The sequence below is a fragment of the Neofelis nebulosa genome, chromosome 5 (assembly GCF_028018385.1).
Source record: "Neofelis nebulosa isolate mNeoNeb1 chromosome 5, mNeoNeb1.pri, whole genome shotgun sequence".
Lineage (NCBI taxonomy): Eukaryota > Metazoa > Chordata > Mammalia > Carnivora > Felidae > Neofelis > Neofelis nebulosa.
In genome coordinates, this window is record NC_080786.1 from 25,449,476 (window position 1) to 25,472,719 (window position 23,244).

The 23,244-nt window shown below is 42.8% G+C and overlaps 2 protein-coding genes and 1 long non-coding RNA gene across 10 annotated transcripts in view; 1 reads left to right on the forward strand and 2 right to left on the reverse strand.

Annotated features, from left to right (window-relative positions):
* Positions 1-8,680, reverse strand: part of OXNAD1 (oxidoreductase NAD binding domain containing 1) — a 42,003-nt gene extending 33,323 nt beyond the window's left edge. Inside the window, exons 1-4 of one of the 7 annotated variants that reach the window (XM_058729818.1) lie at positions 8,328-8,680; positions 2,749-2,904; positions 830-956; positions 490-553 (exon numbers count right to left, since the gene is read on the reverse strand). In XM_058729818.1, the coding sequence (XP_058585801.1) occupies positions 490-553; positions 830-948 (183 nt within the window). In that variant the 5' untranslated portion in view covers positions 949-956; positions 2,749-2,904; positions 8,328-8,680. Of the gene's footprint in view, positions 1-489; positions 554-829; positions 957-2,748; positions 2,905-8,327 lie in introns of those variants that run through there. The other 6 variants (XM_058729822.1, XM_058729819.1, XM_058729820.1 and 3 more) reach the window with 6 other exon arrangements.
* A 209-nt stretch (positions 8,681-8,889) lies between these two features.
* On the forward strand, positions 8,890-16,282 carry DPH3 (diphthamide biosynthesis 3). 2 transcript variants are annotated; one of them, XM_058729825.1, is made up of 3 exons: positions 8,890-9,134; positions 9,670-9,744; positions 13,835-16,282. In XM_058729825.1, exons 1-3 carry the CDS (start codon positions 9,027-9,029, stop codon positions 13,898-13,900), a joined length of 249 nt encoding a protein of 82 aa, XP_058585808.1. In that variant the 5' UTR covers positions 8,890-9,026; the 3' UTR covers positions 13,901-16,282. The 2 variants fall into 2 exon arrangements, with proteins under 2 accessions (XP_058585808.1, XP_058585809.1); XM_058729826.1 differs by lacking the exon at positions 9,670-9,744.
* A 498-nt stretch (positions 16,283-16,780) lies between these two features.
* On the reverse strand, positions 16,781-22,705 carry LOC131511796 (uncharacterized). The gene is made up of 4 exons (XR_009261740.1): positions 22,214-22,705; positions 19,562-19,857; positions 17,910-17,992; positions 16,781-17,061 (listed from the first exon to the last, which is right to left on the reverse strand). It is a non-coding gene; the product is annotated as an uncharacterized LOC131511796 (long non-coding RNA).
* Between the last annotated feature and the right edge of the window lie 539 nt (positions 22,706-23,244).

Consider the following 23,244-nt stretch of genomic DNA (forward strand, 5'->3'; position numbering starts at 1 on the left):
GGGGAGAGGGGAAAATGGGCGATGGGCATTGAGGAGGGCACTCGGGATGAGCACTGGGTGTCGTACGTAAGCGATGAATCACAGGAATCTACCCCCCAAACCAAGAGCATACTGTATTCACTGTATGTTAGCCAATTTGGCAATAAATTGTATTTAAAAAATAAAATAAATCACTGCATTATACACCTTAAACTAATGTAACACTGTATGTTAACTATACTTGAATTAAAATTTGAAAACTTAATAAAAAAAGTGAAATCCAAAAAAAATTAATCCATTCATTCTAAGCTTTAAATGAAAAATTTGAGTATCTGGCTGTCATCTTTTCAAATCAGTTGTCGTATGTCCTATCAGAAAAGGTTCTGAACAAAAAAATAACAAACTCTCCTGGATTGTCCTTCAAAGGGATTGAGGGGTTCCCTGTGAGCCAGTTGTAACCGGGTGCACTGCCAAGCCTCGAAAAACTTGCCGTCACCCAAGGATACAAACCTCCCGTCGAATGACATTTGCAGTTCTCTCCAAGTGATCAGTTTTCCTTTTGGATTTCATTATGCTTTAATAGAAAGTAAAATTAGATTATTAAGTATTATCTTCACAAAAATAATTAAATTAGTTTCCCCTGTAACATCATGACTGTTCAAAACGCACTGTAACATTATGGATCCTAGAAAGTGGTCGGTGAAAAGCTGCACATCTAACTGAAGCTTAACGGTCTACCACAGGCATGCATATATGCGCCAGATGTTCTGATGTGCCTTCAGGAGTCCCACGGCCATCCACAGGTCAGGGCTTTGAATCACCTCAAACGACACCAGGGCCAAAAACTCACCTTGTGAGAGTAAGGTGGCGCAAAGCACCGGACGTCAATCTCAGCGAAGCAGCCTGAGCGCAGATGGTGCCAACAGAGCTTCGCAACAACCCAGGAACCATGACAGCAGCACACGCCATGGTGCTTCCTGGGTAAACATGAAAGTTAAACCATTTTGAGAAAGCAGGGAAATATTAGACTATCTTAGGGGCCAATGAAGAAGAGTTTGGGTTTTTGCTGGTACTTTTATGTGCTGATCTAACAACACAGCACACATGTTAAAGGCCTAACTCTACTCTGACATAGTTTCTGCCACTATTTAGAGCTGATTCAACTGATCTCCACCATACGAACATATGTAATTAGCGGTGCCATCGAATATTCATGCTATCAGTTTCCACAATCACTAACCAACCTCACGGGACTCATCTTATGCTATTATGGGAGACTAGATTTTATAACTGCCTAATAATTGTATTCCTCTCAAAGAGCATCACATAAGTCTTTAACATTTCTTGCTAGATAAAGTACAAGGAGCAAATTTTCTGAGGTTCACAGAGACGAAAATAAACAAACCGCACCTACGTGCAGTAACATAGATGAGTATCATTAATATCACGCTGAACGAAAAGAATGAAAACCAAACTCCGAAAAACATATTCTGTGAGTCCAGTCATATAAAGTACAAAAACAGACTAAATTAATCTATCAAGTCAGAAATCAAGTTAGCAGTTATCCTTGGGGAAGTAATAATCACCATGCTATTTCTTAATCTGAACGCTGGCTGCATGGGTATTTTCATTTTGTAAAAAGTCATCAAACCCCAGAAGATTTCTAGGGTATTAAAGATACTCTGCACGATACCATAGTGGTAGTGATAGACACCATTTGTCTAAATCCACAAAACACACAATACCAAGAGTGAGCTGTAAACTACAGCCTCTGGGGGGATTATGATGTGTCAATGCAGGTTCATCAACTCTAACAAATGTGCTGCTCTGGTGGGGGATACTGATGATGGGGAAAGCTACACATGTGTGAAGGGAGGGAGTACGTGGGAAATCTCTGTACTGACTCCTCAATTTTGCTGCAAACTTAGAACTGCTCTTAAAAAAACAAAAAGCATTGAAAATTAATCAAGCTATCTTCCTAGGATTTAAGTACTTCTGTTTGTATATTTCAATAAAACACAAAAAAACCAGAAAGATTATCCAACATTGCAATTAAAAAACCTATAGGCTTATCAAAAAAACAGCACGGATCAGGAGTCAGATGATCTATTTTTTTGGTTCCTACCATTCTGTTATCCTCTGCAAATTTCTGAATATTTCTTTGCCTCTGATGGTCCCTTTTAACATGTTATATTGCAATATATATTTGTCCTATGTTAGTTAGAGAATATACAAAAATGTATGTAAACACTTTTTTCTGAGCTCTTTGGAAGGTACTATATATAAATTGTAATAAATTTTGGGTTAGAAAAATTCAAGCTGTGTGTGCTTACATTCCTACTCCACATTTGTTAAGTTAGTCCTTCATCTGACAAATACTTATTAAGAGTCCATTATGTGGCAGGCACTGGGGATACAGACATAAACAAAACAAAGACTTTCTTAGAGAACTTACATTTCAGAAAATAGAGACAGAAAAGAAATAACAGTAAATAATCAAGGGATGATATAAGTCAGTTAAAACCAAGTCATATCAAAACGCACTGCTTTCTAACTAGTCTTTAAAAAACCTAAAAGACCAACTTCCTGCCACAGTACCTTGTGGCATCACTGTGGATATAAACATGCTACTCACCATTTTTCTCTCTAGTAAATGAAAGAAGCATAAGGCCTTTCATCTCATGTAAGACTACTAAATGTAGTCTCTCTCCTCTGAATGTGCTAAACCTAAAATGCATTCATTGTTGAAAGAAAGAAGGTGAAACTTACTTTAGAAGTCCATGAGATTTTAGAAGTCATTAAGTATGTGGCTGGCTGACTGACTGACATGTAACACTTTGGTCCTGGTATTATACTGAGACCTTTGGATATACACCAGTTGGAACAAGGATGGTGTTTCCATATACTGAAATTCTCACAAAGTTCCTGCAATGGCAGAGACAACATGTAAGAACCAAGTGCTGGCAAACTGTTAAAAGGCAGTCTTAGCTGCAAAAGGAAAGGCTCATTATAATCAGCAAGCATCATCTCACAGCAAGTCTGCGCTCAACTACCTCCTATCCATCAATTCTTCCTCCTTGGGTTTCCACTTTTCTGATTTTTTTCTCTTATTGCTTCCTTTTTTCAGCTTCCTTGGCCTGTCTTTAACTCTTGCTACTTAGGATATCCACCCCATGAAAGACCAGACCAAAGGCTGGTTACATGTCAGTTCATGTAACATGTAACTTCAGTTACGTGTCAGTGAAGGCCAAGTCCCCTGATAAAATTTAACTGATACATAGTTAATATGGTAACACTGTTCTGTTCTGGCTCAGTGCTTTAGACAACTATTGCTAAAATAAATTGTCCTCAATTAAGATATGCCTTTTGGTGATTATGCTGTTTAAAGGGTCTACTGCTCAACTGAACTTGAAAATAAGAAAATGGGGGCACCTGGATGGCTCAGTCAGTTAAGCATCCATCCAACTCTGGATTTCGGCTCAGGTCATGGTCTCATGGTTTGTGAGATCGAGCCAGGAATCAGGCTCCATGCTGTCAGGGCAGAGCCTGCTTGGGATTCTCTCTCTCTCTGCCCCTCCCCTACTTGCGCTCTCAAAATAAATAAACTTAAAAAAAAGAAAATAAAGGAATGTTAATTTTTAAAAGTTGTTCCCTCTAAAATTCTAAAATCTTATTTTTTAATGCTAGTAACCATGACCAAGGGTGCCATCTACTGACATATAAAGGGTATTTTTTATCAATTGTGTTCAAAAAGCTTCCCAAAGCAGTAAGGTAATAAAAATAAAAACCAAAACCTACCCACTTTTTTTTTTTTTTAATTTTTTTTTCAATGTTTTTTTATTTATTTTTGGGACAGAGAGAGACAGAGCATGAACGGGGGAGGGGCAGAGAGAGAGGGAGACACAGAATCGGAAACAGGCTCCAGGCTCCAAGCCATCAGCCCAGAGCCTGACACGGGGCTCGAACTCACGGACCGCAAGATCGTGACCTGGCTGAAGTCGGACGCTTAACCAACTGCGCCACCCAGGCGCCCCCCTACCCACTTTTTGACATACATCCAATGGTTTCATATACTCAATGTAAATATTTAATTACCTCTTGAAAATTAACATACATTAAGGATTTTCTAAAATGATACAAAGAAATACTTCATCAATGTTTCTATTCTCATAGGCCTTACCTCAACCAAAAAATTCTTAATCAACTCTATTTCTGAAACAGAAAATTCTCATCAATGCCAAATAAAACATAACCACTTACACAGTAAAAAAAAAAATTACTGCAGGCAACAGATTAAGCTTACGATTTAAAATGAACTATACTGGTTCAGTAAGTACACTCTGTTTAAGAATTGCCAGGATGTCAGACACTATTCTACACCGTGGAGACACAATAAAGAACGAGACACAGGGTGCCTGGGTGGCTCAGTCAGTTAAGCGTCAGACTTCAGCTCAGGTCATGATCTTGTGGTTCTTGAGTTTGGGCCCCTCATCGGGCTCTCTGCTGTTAGCAGAGCCCACTTGGGATCCTCTGCCCTCCTTTCTCTCTGCCCCTCCCCCACTCATTCCCCCCTCAAAATAAATAAATAAACTTAAAAAAAAAAAAAAAGAACCAGACACAAAGCCCTTCTCGTCATGAAGTTTTATTAGTGTGTCCAATCAATAATAATAAACAGATAATTAATGAGACAAATATAGACTACAATGAGTATGATAAAGGAAATAAGTGGGGGAGTATCAGGAAAGGTCCCTCTCGAGAGACATGTGAGCTGAGACCCGACTGATGAGGAAGAGACAGCTGAGCAGACAGCAAGGGCAGAGCCATCAAGCAGAGGCCTGATCACAGAAACAAGCCTACTATGTTACAGGAACCACAGCCAGTGTGACTGGAGAGCAGGGAGCTAGGTGACAGTGACAAGAGAGGAAGTCCAGCAGGTAGACACTTGCCAGGTGACATCAGACCATGGAAAGAGTATGACCTTTATTCCAAGGACAACGGGAAGCAACTGAAGGGTCTGAATAAGCCAGGAAAGGTTTACATTAAAGGATCTAATTTACATTGACTGAATGACCTAATTTGCATTTATAGTAAAGGACCATTCAAACTACTATGTAAAGAATGGATCACAGAAGGCCAAGAGTCCCCAGTTTTAAGGCTCCAGTCTAAGATGAGAGCAGGATAAAGCTATGAGATGGCAGAAGTAGAAAAACAGAGAGCCTATTTTGGAAATAGAGCCCTATGACTTGCTAACAGATTGGATGAGGTCTGAGAGTAGTTAAAAAAGAGAGGAAAAAAAAAAAAGAACAACTCTAAGAGCATTCATACACTGAAATAAAGTAAATTCACAGAACTATCATAGCACCCGTTGATTCAGAATCCTAAGTGTCACTAAGGAATCAAAGCGGCTCCCAGCATTTGGCATTTGGTAAGGGAACTCTAGTGGTTCACGAGTTACGAGAGTGCTTGACCTGAAATCGGTGGAACTGCGTTCAGGCCTGACTCCTTCCTACTTTTTCATCTAGGGCCAGTCACATCTTAACATTTTAAAATCAAATGCCAATAGCACTTCACTGGATTGCTGGAAGGAACAAATGTCTATGCAAGTACCTGGCAAGCAAGAGGTACTAAAAATCAACTCAATTCCATTAACCCCTGGCCTCTCCTCCCTGCCGAACAACCTAAAGAGGTTATCGGTTTGATACGGCCAATAAACTCGCCTCAGCCTGATGCACAACACCCAGTTGCTATTCAGAATTATAAACTAGTTCTAAATTCGATCATATGCTGAGAATTTTGGTCAATATTATTTTCCAGGCCAGCAGTGTTAACATTTTATGATTTAAACACCTTTTTTAATTTCTAAGTTTGTGATTGCAAATGATCCTACAGCAACTAGTAAGTCTGCTTTTGTCACACTCTCAAGGTCCAAAAATGTCTCATTACAGAACATTTCCATTCCCTTTCAGGAATAAAAGTTTAGTAGTCATTGTAATGTTTTCTTGAAAAATGCTGGGTGGGGTTAAAAAAAAACAACAACTGCATTACACGTGTGGTTATGGTTTTACCTTCTCCAGCACAGTATGAACTCAAAACTGGGCAGAACCATACAGGGAACTGCTGCTGGCCAGACAAGGCATATGGCCAACAGCTGGCAGGATGAAAACAGTATAGGAAGCCAAGGAGACTCCCAAATCTAGGTCTCAAGGAAACCAGCACCGCTCTGGCAGAAAATCTCTGAGCTCCAGGGCTGTAGGTTTCATCCAGCTCTGCTTCAATGCCGTCCTATCACAGACAACATCAAAGTTCATTAAGAGCCTAGGTTCTGGAGTCTGACAGATGGGAGTTCTCACCACAATTTACCGCCACTTACCAGCTTTGCCTCCTTAGGCAAGCTCTTCAGCCCCTAAACAAGTTTCCCAGTGTTGATAATGGGATTAATATACCTACACCTCACTGGGCTTCTTTAATGACCTCATGCACACAAACCATTTGTTAACAGTGCCTGACAAATAGTGTTCATTATAATTAATAAGTAGTGGGGCGCCTGGGTGGCGCAGTCGGTTAAGCGTCCGACTTCAGCCAGGTCACGATCTCGCGGTCCGTGAGTTCGAGCCCCGCGTCAGGCTCTGGGCTGATGGCTCGGAGCCTGGAGCCTGTTTCCGATTCTGTGTCTTCCTCTCTCTCTGCCCCTCCCCCGTTCATGCTCTGTCTCTCTCTGTCCCAAAAATAAATAAAAAATGTTGAAAAAAAAAAATTAAAAAAAAAAAAAATTAATAAGTAGTTCACTAGTTTTTCTTTTTCCATTTTAGGTAATACAAACTCAAAGTTGGAAAGTTACAAAGAAATTATACATTATATATATATATATATATATATATATATATATATATTACCCAACAACTCCTGTAACTGCTAGGCTCTGAGCTCAGATTTTAAAATTCCCCAGCAAATTGTTTTTGCTAGGTCCAAATTGCTTTCTAAAAGGCCTACCAATTTAGACTTCCAAAAACCAAATATGAACGCACCCATTTCTGCACATTCAAAAATGGCTCATCTTTACTTTGTAGGTACTTATGCTGAGAAGCACTGAAGAACTAAAGATGGTTCCCAACCTCAAAATGATCACTGGGACGAGTGAACAGACCCTGGAAGACTGTCCCTTGTCCTCCTGTCTCCAAGATACTACGTGGGAAGTATATGTGTCTACAGAGATACAAGGAGCAGCCATGGAGCTGGGTGGGCTTTGCTGGGATTTCTCCTTTGCCCAGTCACTCCAGAATCATCCCACTTAATTTAACAAGTGTTTCCTAACTGCTGGGTAGGTCTCCAATTATGCTAATATGAGGCCTTCGAGATAACCTTCTACCAACTTTTATGTAACTTACTGATTTTCTCCCAGGCTCCTCTTTTCAAGACTTAAAAGAGCTAAACCATGTGGAGCTACACCTCAGTGTGCACAAAATTGGTAACTTCATGCAAACCTTGGAGTATGTGTATATAAATAAGCATAGGAATGTGTGTGTGTGCAAGTGTTGCCCTCAACATACCATGTAAATATAAATGAAATATGGTATAAATAATTGCTAACCAAGTAAAACGGGTAACTTCCGTGCAAAAGTGGAATGTGAGATTTGAATGCAGTCTTGTAAATCATCTCTAACCCAACCCCTTTTTAGTCAGAAGGCAAAATAAGGCTCAATGAATGTAAATATCCAGCTCCCAGAGCAAGTTCCCAACAGTCAGATCCTGACCCCACATCTATTTCTCAAAGTGCCATTTTCACTGCATTGCATTCCTAAGTTTGAATAAATGTGGAGTGATGGAGCGATACCTCCCATGCAATCTCCTTGCACTAAAACAGGCACTAGCACTGCCTTCAAGACAAAGCACCTTTTATTTGCATTTCACTTTAATGTATACAGAGGTCTCAGGGTGATAACTCTGTCTGCAAATACCATTCCTTTGACAAAAAAGAAACCTGGTTCAAATAAATTAAGTACTTTGTTCGGAGGCTTTGTGGACTGACAGGGCCTTCATTTCCTAGACAGGTGGTTTTGGTCAAGATATCCAACTCTGTTATCTTAGTCTGAACATCAATAATACGGAGTAACATCTAAACTCCCAGGGTTGATATAAAAATCATACTCAGTGCAATACTTGGTATATAGCACACTCCCAATAATAAAGGTGGTGTTATCGCTATTATTACAAGTCATTGTCATTAATAATGATACATGCTTGGCAAACACAGGACTAGAACTCAGCCTGCCTTCCCGGCCGTGGTCCTCTCAACACAATTTAGGGCATTTGAAGATAATCTGGAATAAGGGAGAGAGGCGGGGATGTACCTGAATGGCCGAGCGCAGCCAGGAACTACAAAGTAGGCGTCGCCCTGAGCTCAAGGTCACTCGGTGAATCAAAATTCCAAGTGGACTTTTCGTCCGTCACCGGGGAGGCAGGAAGGGAGGTCCAGGAGGCAGAGCTGCTCCTGCCGCCGCCTGAGACCTAGCAGAGGAGCGCCCTCCTCTCCCCAAGGGCGTTGAAGGCCGGGGGGATGCCACCGATTCCGCAGACTAAGGTCCAGGCCTCTCTAAACCCGGCGGACTTGAGCTAGGACGGCAGCCGCAGTAAAGGGCCTCCGCGCCTCCGGCGCCGCGGGGACTTCGCTCGAAGACCTGCCGGAGCTCCACCACCCGTGCGAGACAACTTCCGGTGTCCCAGACGACACGTCAGAGCGGCGCAAGCGATCCCCACATTTTATTGGTCGGTGCCTCCGACAGCCGGCGCGGTGAGCACACCACCTAGCAGCTGGCGCCCTCATCCAGGGTCTCCGCCCCCTAGCTCAGCCATCTCCATGGTGACCGCTACCGGGTCACCCATTTGGCCTCGAAAGCCGGCGTTGCGTCTTTGTGTATGCGCCGGAAGCGATAGTTCCTGAGCCGGTGCCCGCTGAAAACGCCCGGCTAGGGCCCGCGCGGGAGAAATTAGACCGTCCCGGGGCAGTGTCCGCTGGCGGGGACGACAGGCATCTGCCGACCCCAGTGACAATGGCCGTGTTTCACGACGAGGTGGAGATCGAGGACTTCCAATATGATGAAGACTCGGAGACGTATTTCTACCCCTGCCCGTGTGGGGATAACTTCTGCATTACCAAGGTAACTTCAGGGCCCCTCCCGGCGACTCGTCGGAGCAGGCGCGTTTTCGCTCTTGCTACGTTCTTTCCGCGGTCCTGTCACCTTGCAGCTCACAATTTTCCACGCCCTTTTTGCCCTGTCTATGAGTCGCCGTAAAGTTGATACCCTGATTTGACCGTGGCACATCGTTCTGGCCTTTAGGCAGGCGGGGGGCTGGAAGGTGCAGGTGGGAAAGGTCGGATGGCGGGCAGCTGCTATCTTGCCATCCTCCTCCATTTAGGATCTCAATTCTTTTGGGAGGAAGGGACGCGTTTTTTTTTTAAGTCTTCCCAGGGGTTTGGAGGCGACTGAATCTTGGCTAACCTTCCCGGGTATTTTCAAGTAGCGCTTCGCGGGAGAAATAGAGTTGATATCTCTCTCGGCAGGCCTTTTTGGCCCTCACATACCTTGTCGGGAGACGAGCCACAAAGGAGCTTGACCGTAAGGGTGGAAAGAGTTTGGGAGGAGGAGATCGCAAAGGGAAGACAATACCGTACGGTGTTTGATTTTGTTATAGGAAGATTTGGAGAATGGGGAAGACGTGGCAACGTGTCCTAGCTGCTCTCTCGTTATAAAAGTAATTTATGACAAGGTAAGTCGTCGAATTTTAAAAGGTGCGGGGGTGGGGGGAAGTGGTTGGAAGGCAAGGACCTAGAGCAGTCTGTGATATGTAAGTGCAGGTAACTCATTTTAGCTTTGGAGAAGGCAATAAAGAAAACTGCGTAGCTAATGAAAATTATTGATTACACATTAAATAGAATAATAATCATAAAGATTGACAACCTGTATTCCTCCTTTATTTACTAAGTAATTAAAATTGTTGAGAGCTCCTAGACTTATTTTGGAGGGAACAGTTGTATAGTGTTTCTTACCTGGCTTATACGTATAAAACTCTGCATTATCATGTCATAGCTGCAATTTTACAGTTTCATTTTGGTCTTTGTCTTACTGTTTTTCACTCAAGGATATTGACAATAGAAAATAAAAGTTCTGGGGCGCCTGGGTAGCTCAGTTGGTTAAGCGTCCATCTTGGGCTCAGGTCATGATCTCATGGTTCGTGAGCTGGAGCCCCGCGTTGGTCTCTGTGCTGACAGCTCAGAGACTGGAGCCTGCTTCAGATTCTGTGTCTCCCTCTCTCTCTCTGCTCCTCCCCTGCTTGCTCTCTGTCTCTCTCGCTCTTTCTCAAAAATAAATAAACATTAAAAAAAATTTAAAAAAAAAAAGAAAAGAAATGTTCTTATTGCCCACCCCTACCCCAACTTTGGTCTGTACTTGGAATGGAGTCTTAAGTAAGAAGTTTGACATTGTTTCATTTTTCCTTTTTTTTTTTTTTTTTGGTGGTGGTGGGAGGGAGATATAATTGACATATAACAGCTTAACATTCTTAAGAATAAACTCTAAAATGAGTATAGGGAAGTTGAGAACAAGGCACTTAGTCTCATGAGAGAAGCAGGCTATAATTTTGAAGCTTACAGATTTATTCCTGTATTAAAATGTGTTCTGGAACAAAAAGAGAACAGAGTCAGGGAGAGAAGGAAGTGCTTGTATGAGAGGAGGTTGCAATTTTAAATAGGGTGGTCAGGGCAGACCTTCCTGAGAGAGGCCTTATTGAGCACAGCTTGAAAGAGGTGAGGGATTGAGCCCTGGGGGATAACAGCAGTCCAGCAAAGGGAGCTTTCAGTGGACAGGCGTAAGGCAGGAACAGGTCTGTTTTTATTGAGGAACAGCAAGTGTGACTAGAGCAGAGTAGATGAGGGTGAGAGAGTAGCCCAAGATGAAATTAGTGGAGTGGGGCGATCGCAAAGGTGTTTATGGGCTACTTTAAGGACTTTTGCTTTTGCTGTGAATGACACAGGGGACCAATGGAGGATTCTCAGACAAAGGAGCGCTGTGATACAGCTTAAGTGAAAATAGAGTGATTCTGGCTGTTGTGTTCAGAGTAGACTGGGAGGCAGCAAGGATAGGCGTTAGGATATAGCAAGGGTAACAGTTAGGAGGCTGGTAGACGAACCTAGAGGAGAAGATGGATGGCTCGGACCAGGCTGTGGCAGAGGAGATCATGAGAGGTGGTTGGATTCTGGATACACTTTAAAGGATAACGATTCTTTTTTTACTGATTGGGTATAGGATATGAGAGGAATCAAAGATGATTTCCACATTTGTGGCCTTCGTAACTAGAAGGTTGGATTTACCGCCAACTGATGGGGAGGTGTCTGGAGGTACTAAGTTTAGGAGGTCTACTTTTGATCCAAGTGGAGAGCAAGTGAAAATGCAATTTGATGTGCAAGTCTGGAGTTCAAAGAGAGAGAGAGAGAGATCAGCTGGTGCTGTAAATTTGGGAGTTACCAGCACACAGATAGCATTTAGAGCCTTGAGACTAGATGAGATGACCAGGGCTGTGAATATAGATAGAGATGGACAAAAGAAAGGACTCAGCTCAGACCCCTCCCAACGTTAAAAGGTCAGGACGGGAAGCAAAGAAACAGCAGAGCTGCCTGAAGAAGGAGGAAGAAAACTACCGGTCTCATATCCTGGAAGCCAGATGAGAAAAGGTGGAGGAAGGGAACACCCTTGTCAGATGCCACTGAGAGCGAACTGACAGTCAACCATTGGCTTTAACAGGGAGGCCATTTGTGACGGTGGTGAGAGCAGTTTTGATGGAGTAATGGAGACAGAGCCCGATTGGTGGAAAACTTCTTGGAGAGAATGAGAAGAATAGGAAGCAGCAAGAGTAGACTTTTCTTTCAACGATTTGCTGCAAAGGGGAGCAGAGACATGGGGCAGTAACTGGTGGTGATAGAGGATCAGGAGAGGGTTTAGGGTGGTAGACATTCAGCTACATGGGTGAATGTAGACACAGGAAGTTAGATTTAACCATGGTTGTGGTTTTGTCAAGTAGGTAGGAGGGAGTGAGGGAACAGGGATTGTGATAATTGTGGACTTTGAAGTAGGTCCAGAAAACAGAGAGGAGCAGCGATGATGCATCGTGTGACTTAAGAGTCAAAGTTGGTGGGTTGTAGAGAGGGAAGGAGAGCAGTGGAAGAAAGAGCAACCAGCCCCTCCTCCAGTTTCTGTGGTACCGGCGCTCTGAGGGAACACAGCACCACCACTTGAGAGGCTATGGGGAGACGGTGCCCTTAGGGGATGGCCTGTTCTCGAACCCAGCATTAGGGTCATTTGGAGCTGAATAACCGTTGTACAGAGCTGTAGGGTGTTTAGTAGCATCCCTGGCCTCTGCTCATTTGATGCCAGGAGCACGTCCCCCGAATGTCTCCCAAATATTGCCAAATGCCCCCTGGAGACAAAATCAGCATGCCCTTCCTACCACCTCTTGAGAACCACTGTATTAGAGCAGGAAGACGTGGTTATGTTTTAAAGAAGGGGTTGAGAATACGGAGCAATGTGCTGGTGACAGACCATAAATTTCAAACAGCAAGCTGGGGTCGGAGAGGAGGTGCTAGGTGCTGGGCAGGAGTGAGAGAGCAATGACACGATACAGGCTGACCCTGCTGGGGATCAGACTACAGGAGATGAGGGGTAACCTGGAAGGCAGAGGTTTCTCGTTGCTGACATAAGCCAGGATAACTAATCAGAGATTGAAATGCATTTACAACATAGCTGACACTGCAGATTATCTGTGTGGGGAAATGCATAAAGAGCGATCTCTTTTAGCTGGAAGAAGTAATTACCTTGGGGTGCCTGGGTGGCTCAGTCGGTTGTGCGTTTGACTTCCACTCAGGTTATGATCTCACGGTTCCTGGGTTTGAGCCCCGCGGCGGGCTATGTGCTGACAGCTCAGAGCCTGGATTCTGCTTCGGATTCTGTGTCTCCCTTTCTCTCTTTGCCCCTCCCCCACTTGTGTGTGTGCTCCCTCCCTATGTCTCTCAAAAATTAATAAATAGACTTAAAAAGTGGCACCTGGGTGGCTCAGTCTGTTAAGTGTCTGACTTCAGCTCGGGTCATGATCTCACCGTCCATGGGTTCGAGCCCCGCGTTGGGCTCTGTGCTGATGGCTGAGAGCCTGGAGCCTGCTTTGGATTCTGTATCTCCCTCTTTCTGCCCATTCCCTGCTCATGCTCTGTCTCTGTCTCTCAAAAATAAATAAACATTGAAAAAAAAATTTTTTTAATAAATAAATAGACTTAAAAAAGAAAAGAAGTAATTACCTTGAAGAGGATAGGCATTTGAATGACCAAATATTGAATTTGGGAAGTTATCGTGTAGTAATTAATACAGAAACTTAAAAGGTGTGACATGTCTTTATAAATGTGATTTCTGACAAGTGGATGCTCTGTGGTGAAGGGGGTGGGCATGCTTGTTTCTAAGATAAGCTGCTTTGAATTAAGTGTGAGTTCAGGACTAAAAACTGAAGCACCTTTAAGATGATAATTTTGGTGCCGACATTGACTCTGAACAAGGATGAAGTGACACAGCAATGAAAAACTAACAGCTGTGGGGTGCCTCGCTGACTCAAGTCAAAAGAGTGTGTAACTCTTGATCTTGAGGTTGTGAGTCCAAGCCCCACGTTAGGTGTGGACATTACTAAAAAATAAATAAATAGACTTTAAAACAAATCAAAATAAAAACGAACAGCTGGATTGATTCTGCAACAAAACGAAAGTCTAATATTGATGCATTTGTGACACACTCGATGATTAATGTAATTACTTGTTCTGTCTTAGGATCAGTTTATGTGTGGAGAAACAGTCCCAGCCCCTTCCACTCACAAAGAATTAGTTAAATGCTGAAGAAGACTTTAGGATTCCAAATGCTGAACATTTGGGAATGAGCCAGGCTGGAAAAATCAAATGCAAAGTTACTGGCTTCTTCCTGAGGACAACCATTCTGTAGTCGGCTCTTCCATTAGAGTGTGGATCCTTGCCTTTGGCTGCCAAGTTCATCTCCAATTAAAGAAGCAAGTGCACAACATGACATGCCTGGATTTTGTGCTTAGAACTTTGAATTGGATGTGTTGTTAATTTTCCATGTGAATTTTGTGTCTCACACCTGTTTTCTTCCTTATCCTATCACAGCATCATCTTCCTCAAAGTCATTAGGATTCCTTAATAAAAGGGGGGATTATATTTTGGGTTTAGTTATTAAGATGATTAAAATTAGCCCTTTCTTTGAAATCGGACATCACCTTTGCTGTTCTAAACTCCAATTAGCTGCTTTGTCCACATGCACTTTCAGTTCCCACTTCTCAGTCTTGCATTCATTAGAACGTTCATGTTCTGTTCAGCATGCCACTTCCATTATACTTCCTACATGGAGTTCTGCTCGTGGAAGTAGAGAGAAAATATACTGAGCTCACCCTTTTTCCAGAGCAAAAAGTTAGAAAGAAAGAAAAGTCAAAAAGTGAAATGGTCAAAGAATCTGGCGTTTCCTTATCAATCTTCCGCATGTTCCTCGAACACTGGGACAAGACAAAAAGAAAAGCAGCCGAAGGAATGAAATTGGTTGCAGAACGAGAGGAGGAAAACTTGCCAACTTATAAATTAAACGCTTGAATGGTTTTGCCAGGTCAGAGCAGGTAATAACTGCGTATCTGGGTCTTGTTTGTCTGTTTTTAGATCAGGCTAATGAAAGTGCTTTCGAGGTAGGGTTCGTGTCAAGGCCTTGCAGCTGGCAACGGTGCTTTCAGCGTTACCTCAAAATCGACTCACTGCCCCTAAAAGGCAAAGCTTCTACAGCAACTCTCGGTTTGCCGAGGATGAACTTGAAGATGAGATGCCGACTCTAAATAAATACGTCCCTGGGGATGCATCTAACAAGTAGTTATAAGCTGTACCTGAACCAGACGTGCATTCTTCGAAGTGTAAAAAGAATTTATAAAGACAGACTATCAGACTTTCTTTGCTACAGTGTAGTAGCAAGAAATCAGAATCGCTTACACGAAAATTCAAGATTTTCTTTTATATACACAATTTTCCTATGTGTTTATAAAATTTAAAAATTCACTGATGTCCGGCAGGTTGTTTTGGATGGGAACGTTTCCCGTAATTGGAAAAAAAAAGCTTGCCAAAACATGACCAGTCTGTCGCTGGTTGATAAGTGTGCCTCACGCACTCGCCAAGGGTTTAAATTAAAACAACTAAGTCGCCTTTTTAAAAAACAAAACAAAAACAAAACCCACAAAAAAAACACCTTGCAAAAGCACGGTTATGTGCAGCTGTTATGTTAAATCACCAAACATTGTATGCCAGAAGTGCATAGTACGTTATATGGTATTATGTAGCATATTCACGGAATGAGAAGTCTCACTGCTGTTCAGGGACACACTGATGCCCCAGAAGAATCGGCCAGTGAATTTGAGCCAATGGCAACTTAGATGAGAGCATGTTATATGCTGACTGCTGGGAATTAACTGCAAAGAGAAATGAACTGTCCCATGCTCGGATTTGATGGTTTTGTAAATCCCAATATTAACTCCTTCAGCTGATGATGAATTTCAGACAGGAACAGTCACCCCTGATGTAGGTCTACTGTGAACATAGAAGGAATAAAAGTCCCCAAGTCCAAACATCCCAGGAGAGAAAAAGTGCACTGGCAGTCGGTGATCAATGATAATCTGCAGTGATGGGAGTGATTCTGTTTCCAGAATTTGTTAACTGCAAAAGAACAAGGTTTAATCCTATGTTAAGCAGAAAGTAACACAAGGGCCTTTGGGGTATGACTAGAGTTCTTTGTGATGCTATGTGCCTTGTGTACTTTACCAGACCTTTCAGACCACTTCTGAGAACTGATTTGTAATCCAGGCTGTCTCTTAGTAGCTTTGTAGTCTTTGCAGTGGATTTGTCACTTCTACAATTAGGAGACCAGATCAGGTGATTTCTAAACTGTCAGTACTAGAACTTCAGCCTTCATAGCCTGCGGGAGCTGAAATGGTCATTGAAACCTTTATAAACTCAGAACTAAATCATGAACTATTAGAGGAGACCCCATGCTTCTTTAGTGACTTAATGTTACCACACTTCAGAGTTTGAAAATAAAGTCGACTATTTAAAGGATTCTGCATATATCTTCGTGTACACCTCCAGAACCACTTTAGGGAAAGCGCCCAATGCTTTTGATTGCTGTGCATATTAATTTATTATCAGGATACTAAATAAAGTCACAATTCAAATCCATTTGTTTTCATGTAGCTTTCTTCCCCTAAACACCAACATTTTGTATTAAAAGGTTTTGATACCATTTTCTGAGGTAGAAAGAAGCCTTCACCTGCTTCGGGAAATTTTAAGTAAGTTTCTCGTATGGACGATAGTTTTTATTTTTTATTATTTTTTTTTAATTTTTTTTAACGTTTATTTATTTTTGAGACAGAGAGAGACAGAGCATGAATGGGGGAGGGTCAGAGAGAGGGAGACACAGAATTGAAACAGGCTCCGGGCTCTGAGCTGTCAGCACAGGGGCCCGATGCGGGGCTCGAACTCACAGACCGCGAGGTCGTGACCTGAGCCGAAGTCGGCGCTCAACCGACTGAGCCACCCAGGCGCCCCTGGACGATAGTTTTTAAATGGGAAAGAAATTGTCACTGTTTTTTTAGTTTGGCCACATGGGTTTTGGTTGTGGATTTTTATTTTTCCTGGGGGAAAAAATAGCTGTGAATCAACTGGCAGTCAGGCAAAGACAGTTGAAGGTTGATATTTTATTTTAAGGCTGATGATCAACTCTTGCAGTTGTTTGAGAGCCCAGCTCTGGTCAAGACACGGTTTGAACCTCAGTTCATCCACTATAATCTTGGACAAATTACTGAATCTTTCTGTATCTCTATGTCCTGGTGTGTGAAATGCAGACCATCATGCTACCTCTTTCCTGTGGTTGATCTGTGGATTCATTCATTCAGAAAGTGTGTGTGGAGCACCTGCCACATGTTAGGCACTCGGTAGGGTCTCTGCCATCATGGAGCCTGCAGGCGAGTGGAAGAGGGGAAGTAAGATTACAGACTGTGGTTACGGCCCAGGAGGAAACAAACTGATGTGACAGCTTCGGTAGTTGTATCGATAAAGGGCAGACACAAGGCATCGCAGGTGGGGCACTTCTGAGACTTGAAGGGTAAGGATGAAACAGTCCTTGTGAAAATAATTAAACGAACTAATGACTAAAACATTTAGTACAATACCTATCATATGTGCAAAACAAAGGTTAACCATTGTGATTCCAAAAGGAATTCAACATTGTTTTGAGCATTGATAGCATTCTTAGAATATGAGAAGTGCAAATTATTGGACACCCTTCCCCCGCACTTACTGAATCTGGGGGCGAGTGTTAACAAGCTCTCCGAGTGATTCTGATGCAGCTAACATTTGAGAACCACTGATCTAGAACCTGTGTTCAAACTTGGCAGCACATTGGAATTATCTGAGGAGCTATAAACCGATGCCTTAGAGAAGCTGATTTAATTGGCCTGGGTGCAGCTTGGACACCAGGATTCTTAAAGCATCTCCCTGGTGATTCTAATGTGCAACCAAAGCTGAGAACCACTGGACTAGAAAAACAGGAAATTCATAATCGCAAAGTACAGAGGGTCCAATTTTTTTAAGTGGTCACACCTGCTTTGTGGAGAAAGGCATGTGGACTCAGTTGACCCCACACCTTGTATTCAGGCATGAAATCAGCCTTAGCAAGTGACCCAAGAGCCCAGGCTGGGCTAATGAACAGAGTTGGAGAGCGCCAAACTGGGCAGTCTGGCCTGCGTCCCCTGTTCAAACACAATCCCATCATTTCTAGCACACACTCTGGCTGCTAATTACATACCTTACAAAAGTGACAGCTTCTGCAGGTGTGAGCAATTAGGATTTCTCTAACTCCATTGGAGGATGCCTGCCACTCCCTGCTTCCTACAAATTGCTCATGATTACATATTTGACTGGGAAACCATTTTACAAATTATTCCTTGTTAAGGGCTTGAAACAAAGGACAAATGAATAGGGAATCACAGTTAAAAATACTATCCCCTAGCTCACAAAATGCTTACATGGGGGAGGTGTATCTAAGGAAGTCAAATGAGGGGCATTTGACAGGGGAAGGGGTTCAGTAAGAGGTGGCTCCCAAATAGAGGTAAATGTCTAGTAAGGGATGAGGCATCCCAATAAGTGGCACAGAGCCACAGGTGCTATTCAGTGGGTCAACACTTGGGACCGAGGCAAGTAGTTCCCATCTGAGACCTGATCATGGTAGCAGGGTCCAGTCACTAAGCAAAGATTTGGGGGCAGATTTCATTCTTAGAGGGGAACTGAGTTCTTGGATAGGGTCAAATGTTGAACCTTTGGACAAAGATGAATGCCAAGATTGAGAGTGGAGAAGGGGGGGGGGGGCGGAAACAAACTGTTAATGGGCACTATCTGTGAAGGCAGCACAGGCCATCCAGGGTCACCCCAGAGGGCACTGGGTCCCAGTCTGCAATCCCAAGTGACAGAATTTGGAATATCACTTCCAATCTTTCTCTGGTGGCCAATGCTAACTTAGGACCACACAGGGGAGGGGATTCTGGAAATGTAGTTGTGTAGTCCCAGTTTAACCAAATTGGCACCACATACAATGTTGGGAAGCCAAGGTGAGAGTGGGGCACTTCATTTGTTCTTAAGCAGGTAGAATGATAGTAGCACGATGTCATTTGGATTACATGTGATGTTGATACCATTATCCCAGTGTTAACTGGAACCAAGTTTTTGTTAATGTGTCGAGTATTGTGCTACAAACCACACAAAACTTAAAACAGTAGTCGTTTGTTCTCTCGTGTCTAGGGATCAGCAGGAGTTGGCTGGTGACTGTAAACAGCAGGCTGCAGCTGGTTCTGGTCCCATGCCACCCTTCTTCCTCAGACCCGGGGACTTGCCAGGACAGCAGTGCAAGAGCCATGTCTGCCAGTTTTCCATTGGCCAAAACAAGTCACGTGGCCAGGCCCAAAGTCAAGGTGCAGGGAAATACAATTCTCCCATGGAGGAGGTGGGTAGGGAAGGGGTGGCTATTTTTGGAAAGTAATCTAAGTGTCAGGCTTGGCATTTCAATCCAATACTTTTGACTCCAAATCTCATGTTCTCTCTTCTGTGGCCGTGTTGGAATAATTGAAAAATTTTCCAAGTGATAAAATGGAAGCAGTTTGAAACATTAAAATAAGTCAGCCACTCTCATGTTGCTGGCCAGACATCAGACAGCAAGCCCATGGGACTAATTTTTTGCTAATTTTTTGTGTTTTGAAATGAGCGAGTCTTTGGCTGTGTTTTCCATATTCAAATTCAGAGCAATGTAACTCTAGTAATAACAGATTAATATTTCCAAAGTCTGCCATAAATATCCACTTGAAGATATTGAATTATTAGCCCTAATTATAGAGAGAAATGGAACATAGGCTCATATGATGTCATTAAAGGTGAGATGTAATACTCATGGGAACCTTCACTACCCACCTTACTGACATGTCTGTTTCCTGCTTGCTGGCACTTTGGGATGTTCATTTTGAATGTTTTTATGACAACTAATTCCCTGATACATTTCAGCAGTACCCAATGGTTTGTTATCCAAACTGTTTCAAATCAGGCGAGCGGCTCTTGCTTCAAGTCTCAGGTGACTGTGGTGCCATATCTGAAACCTTGAACTTTAGACCTTTGACACAGTCCACCAGATACAGCTTATATGTTTCCAGCCAAATGTGGCCTAATCATGACTTGTCCATCTGGCATGGCTAAGCACTCGACACACCATGCTGAGGGGGAAAAAATCAGTGAAGTTAGAATTGAAGCAGGACTTTCTGCTTATAAAAGTGTTAGGATTGTTAGTAGTTAGCCCCCAAATGGATAAGTACTCTTATTCAATCAGTAAATATGCTCCAAGGTATTTTTGTTTATGAGAATTGGGCCTCATCTCTTCAAAGGGCGATTAAAGAAATAGAATTATATTACGGAGACTCTTTAAGAACAGGATGGAAATGTTTTGCTCCTGTAAGTGACCCAAAGGCATGCATTGATAGTTAAGGATTAGAAACTTGGTTCTCTTTGCCAGACTTAACCCTTATTCACCATCACTTTTTTTTTTAACTTTATTTTTTATTTTTTAAAATTTACATCCAAATTAGTTAGCATATAGTGAAGCAATGATTTCAAGAGTAGATTCCTTAATGCCCCTTACCCATTTAGCCCATCCCACCCTCCCACCACCCCTCCCATAACCCTCAGGTTTGTTCTCCATATTTATGAGTCTCTTCTATTTTGTCCCCTCCCTGTTTTTATATTATTTTTGTTTCCCTTCCCTTATGTTCATCTGTTTTGTCTCTTAAAGTCCTCATATGAGTGAAGTCATATGATTTTTGTCTTTCTCTGACTGACTAATTTCACTTAGCATAATACCCTCCAGTTCCATCCACGTAGTTGCAAATGGCAAGATTTCATTCTTTTTGATAGCCGAGTCATACTCGATTATATATATACACCACATTTTCTTTATCCATTCATCCATCGATGGACATTTGGGCTCTTTCCATACTTTGGCTATTGTTGATAGTGCTGCTATAAACATGGGAGTGCAAGTGTCCCTTCGAAACAGCACACCTGTATCCCGTGGATAAATGCCTAGTAGTGCAATTTCTGGGTTGTAGGGTAGTTCTATTTTTAGTTTTCTGAGGAACCTCCATACTGTTTTCCAGAGTGGCTGCACCAGCTTGTATCCCTCCAACAATGCAAAAGAGATCTCTTTCTCCGCATGTTTGCCAACATCTGTTGTTGCCTGAGTTGTTAATGTTAGCCATTCTGACAGGTGTGAGGTGGCATCTCATTGTGATTTTGATTTGTATTTCCCTGATAATGAGTGATGTGGAGCATTTTTTCATGTGTCGGTTGGCCATCTGGATGTCTTCTTTGAAGAAGTGTCTATTCATGTATTTTGCCCATTTCTTCACTGGATTATTTGGTTTTTGGGTGTTGAGTTTGATAAGTTCTTTGTAGATTTTGGATACTAACCCTTTATCTGATATGTCATTTGCAAATATCTTCTCCCATTCTGTCAGTTGCCTTTTAGTTTTGCTAATTGCTTCCTTTGCTGTGCAGAAGCTTTTTATTTTGATGAGGTCCCAGTAGTTCATTTTTGCTTTTGTTTCCCTTGCCTCTGGAGACATGGTGAGTAAGAAGTTGCTGCGGCCAAGATCAAAGAGGTTTTTGCCTGCTTTCTCCTCAAGGATTGTGATGGCTTCCTGTCTTACATTGAGGTCTTTCATCCATTTTGAGTTTATTTTTGTGTATGGTGTAAGAAAGGGGTCCAGGTTCATTCTTCTGCATGTGGCTGTCCAGTTTTCCCAGCACCACTTGCTGAAGAGACTGTCTTTATTCCACTGGATATTCTTTCCTGCTTTGTCAAAGATTAGTTGGCCATACGTTTGTGGGTTCATTTCTGGGTTCTCTATTCTATTCCATTGATCTGAATGTCTGTTCTTGTGCCACACCATCACTTTTAAGGGAATCACTGCATGGACGTAACCAGGAAAGAGGAATGCCTGACCATGGCCAGATGGCTCCTGTTTTCTTGCTTACACACGCGTTCTGCCCCATCTGTGAGCTCAGTGGGTCAGGGCCCTAGGCAAAGAGGCTAAGGACGTTACTGGTCACCTCTCCAGGCCTTGTCTTAACTGTGAAACAGGGTGGGTGTGAAGAAAGAATTCTGAAGGTCTCTCTCAGCTGTGTTCTGATATGACTTTTAAGCAGGTGAACAATTATTTCTATTCTCTGATGAAGTTGTCCTGTCCTGATTTCTATTCTCTGATGAAGTTGTCCTGATTTGCCTGAAGGAGCAACCTGGGGATGAGTGCCGTGCTCTGGGCTGGGAGAGGGGACAGAGGAAGAGAAGGAGAGGGGAGCTGACAGGGGCCAGGCCCTGTTGGGGGAGCCAGAGCCCCACTGGACAGGAATGTTGACAGCCCAAGCCATGTCAGCAGCTGAAACCTCTCTGGGCCCACATGTTCTTCTTCCCAAGGGGCAGCCTACTTAATGTGAATAACATCTGTGGAAGCTTCACTCCAAGGCCTGAGGCAAACACAGCCCACTGGTTACCAGGCAAGGGGACATCTTACCCACCTAGCAGGGCTTTTGCATTCTGGAGCTGTGCTGTCCAACATGGTAGCCACTGACTATGTGTGTTTTTTTTAATTTACATTTCAATTAAGATGAAATAAAATTAAGAAGTCAGTTCTTAATTTCAAGTACCCATGTACACATGTGGCTGTGGCTTGTGGCTACCATATTGGATGGTTCAAGTAAAGAACATTTCCATCATCACAGAGAGTTCTATTGAGTGGCCCTGTTCTAGAATGCAGCACAGTGCTCAACTGAAGAAATATAAAATGCCTCTCCCTACTTCCTCTTCTTATATGACCTTTCTTTCTTTGCTTGCATTAGAATGGCCCAGCAACTTATTCTGGGGGGCTGAAAAAGATGAGCTCTTTGATATCAAAAATCTGAGTTCACATCTCAGCTCCCTTAAGTCAAGTTTACGATAGTCACTTTGTTTCTATGTCAGTAAAATGATGAGTTTTGAAGATCAGATGGGATAATGAACATGAAATTACTGATAAGACCAATGAACTGTACAGATTCATACCAAATGATGCACCAAGAGAAAAAGGAGGGGAGATTGTCAGAGTTCTATCAAAAAAGGGGTGAGTTTTGGAATAATATTGGTGGCTTTTCCAAGGGGACTGTAAAGGTAAAATAAGGATACTGTCTTTGAGGGAGAAAGCACCTATCTCCCATTTCTCCATCCTTAGGGAGTCTTCATGCAAACCAAATGGGCCTAAGAAGAGGCACAAACTTTAGATTTTATAATGCAAGGTTGAGGGGCACGTGGGTGGTTCAGTTGGTTAAGTGTCTGACTCTTGATCTTGGCTCAGGTCATGATCTCACAGTTTGTGAGTTCAAGCCCCTCATCCGGTTCTGCAGTGATGGCAAGGAGCCTGCTTGGGATTTTGTCTCTTCTCTCTGTCCCTCCCCTGCTCGTGCGTATGTGTGTGCGTGCGCGTGCACGCACGCGTGTGCTCTCACTCTCAAAATAAATAAACTTTAAAAAAATAAGATAATGCAAGGTTGAGGTCCTTCTGACCCCTGGAACT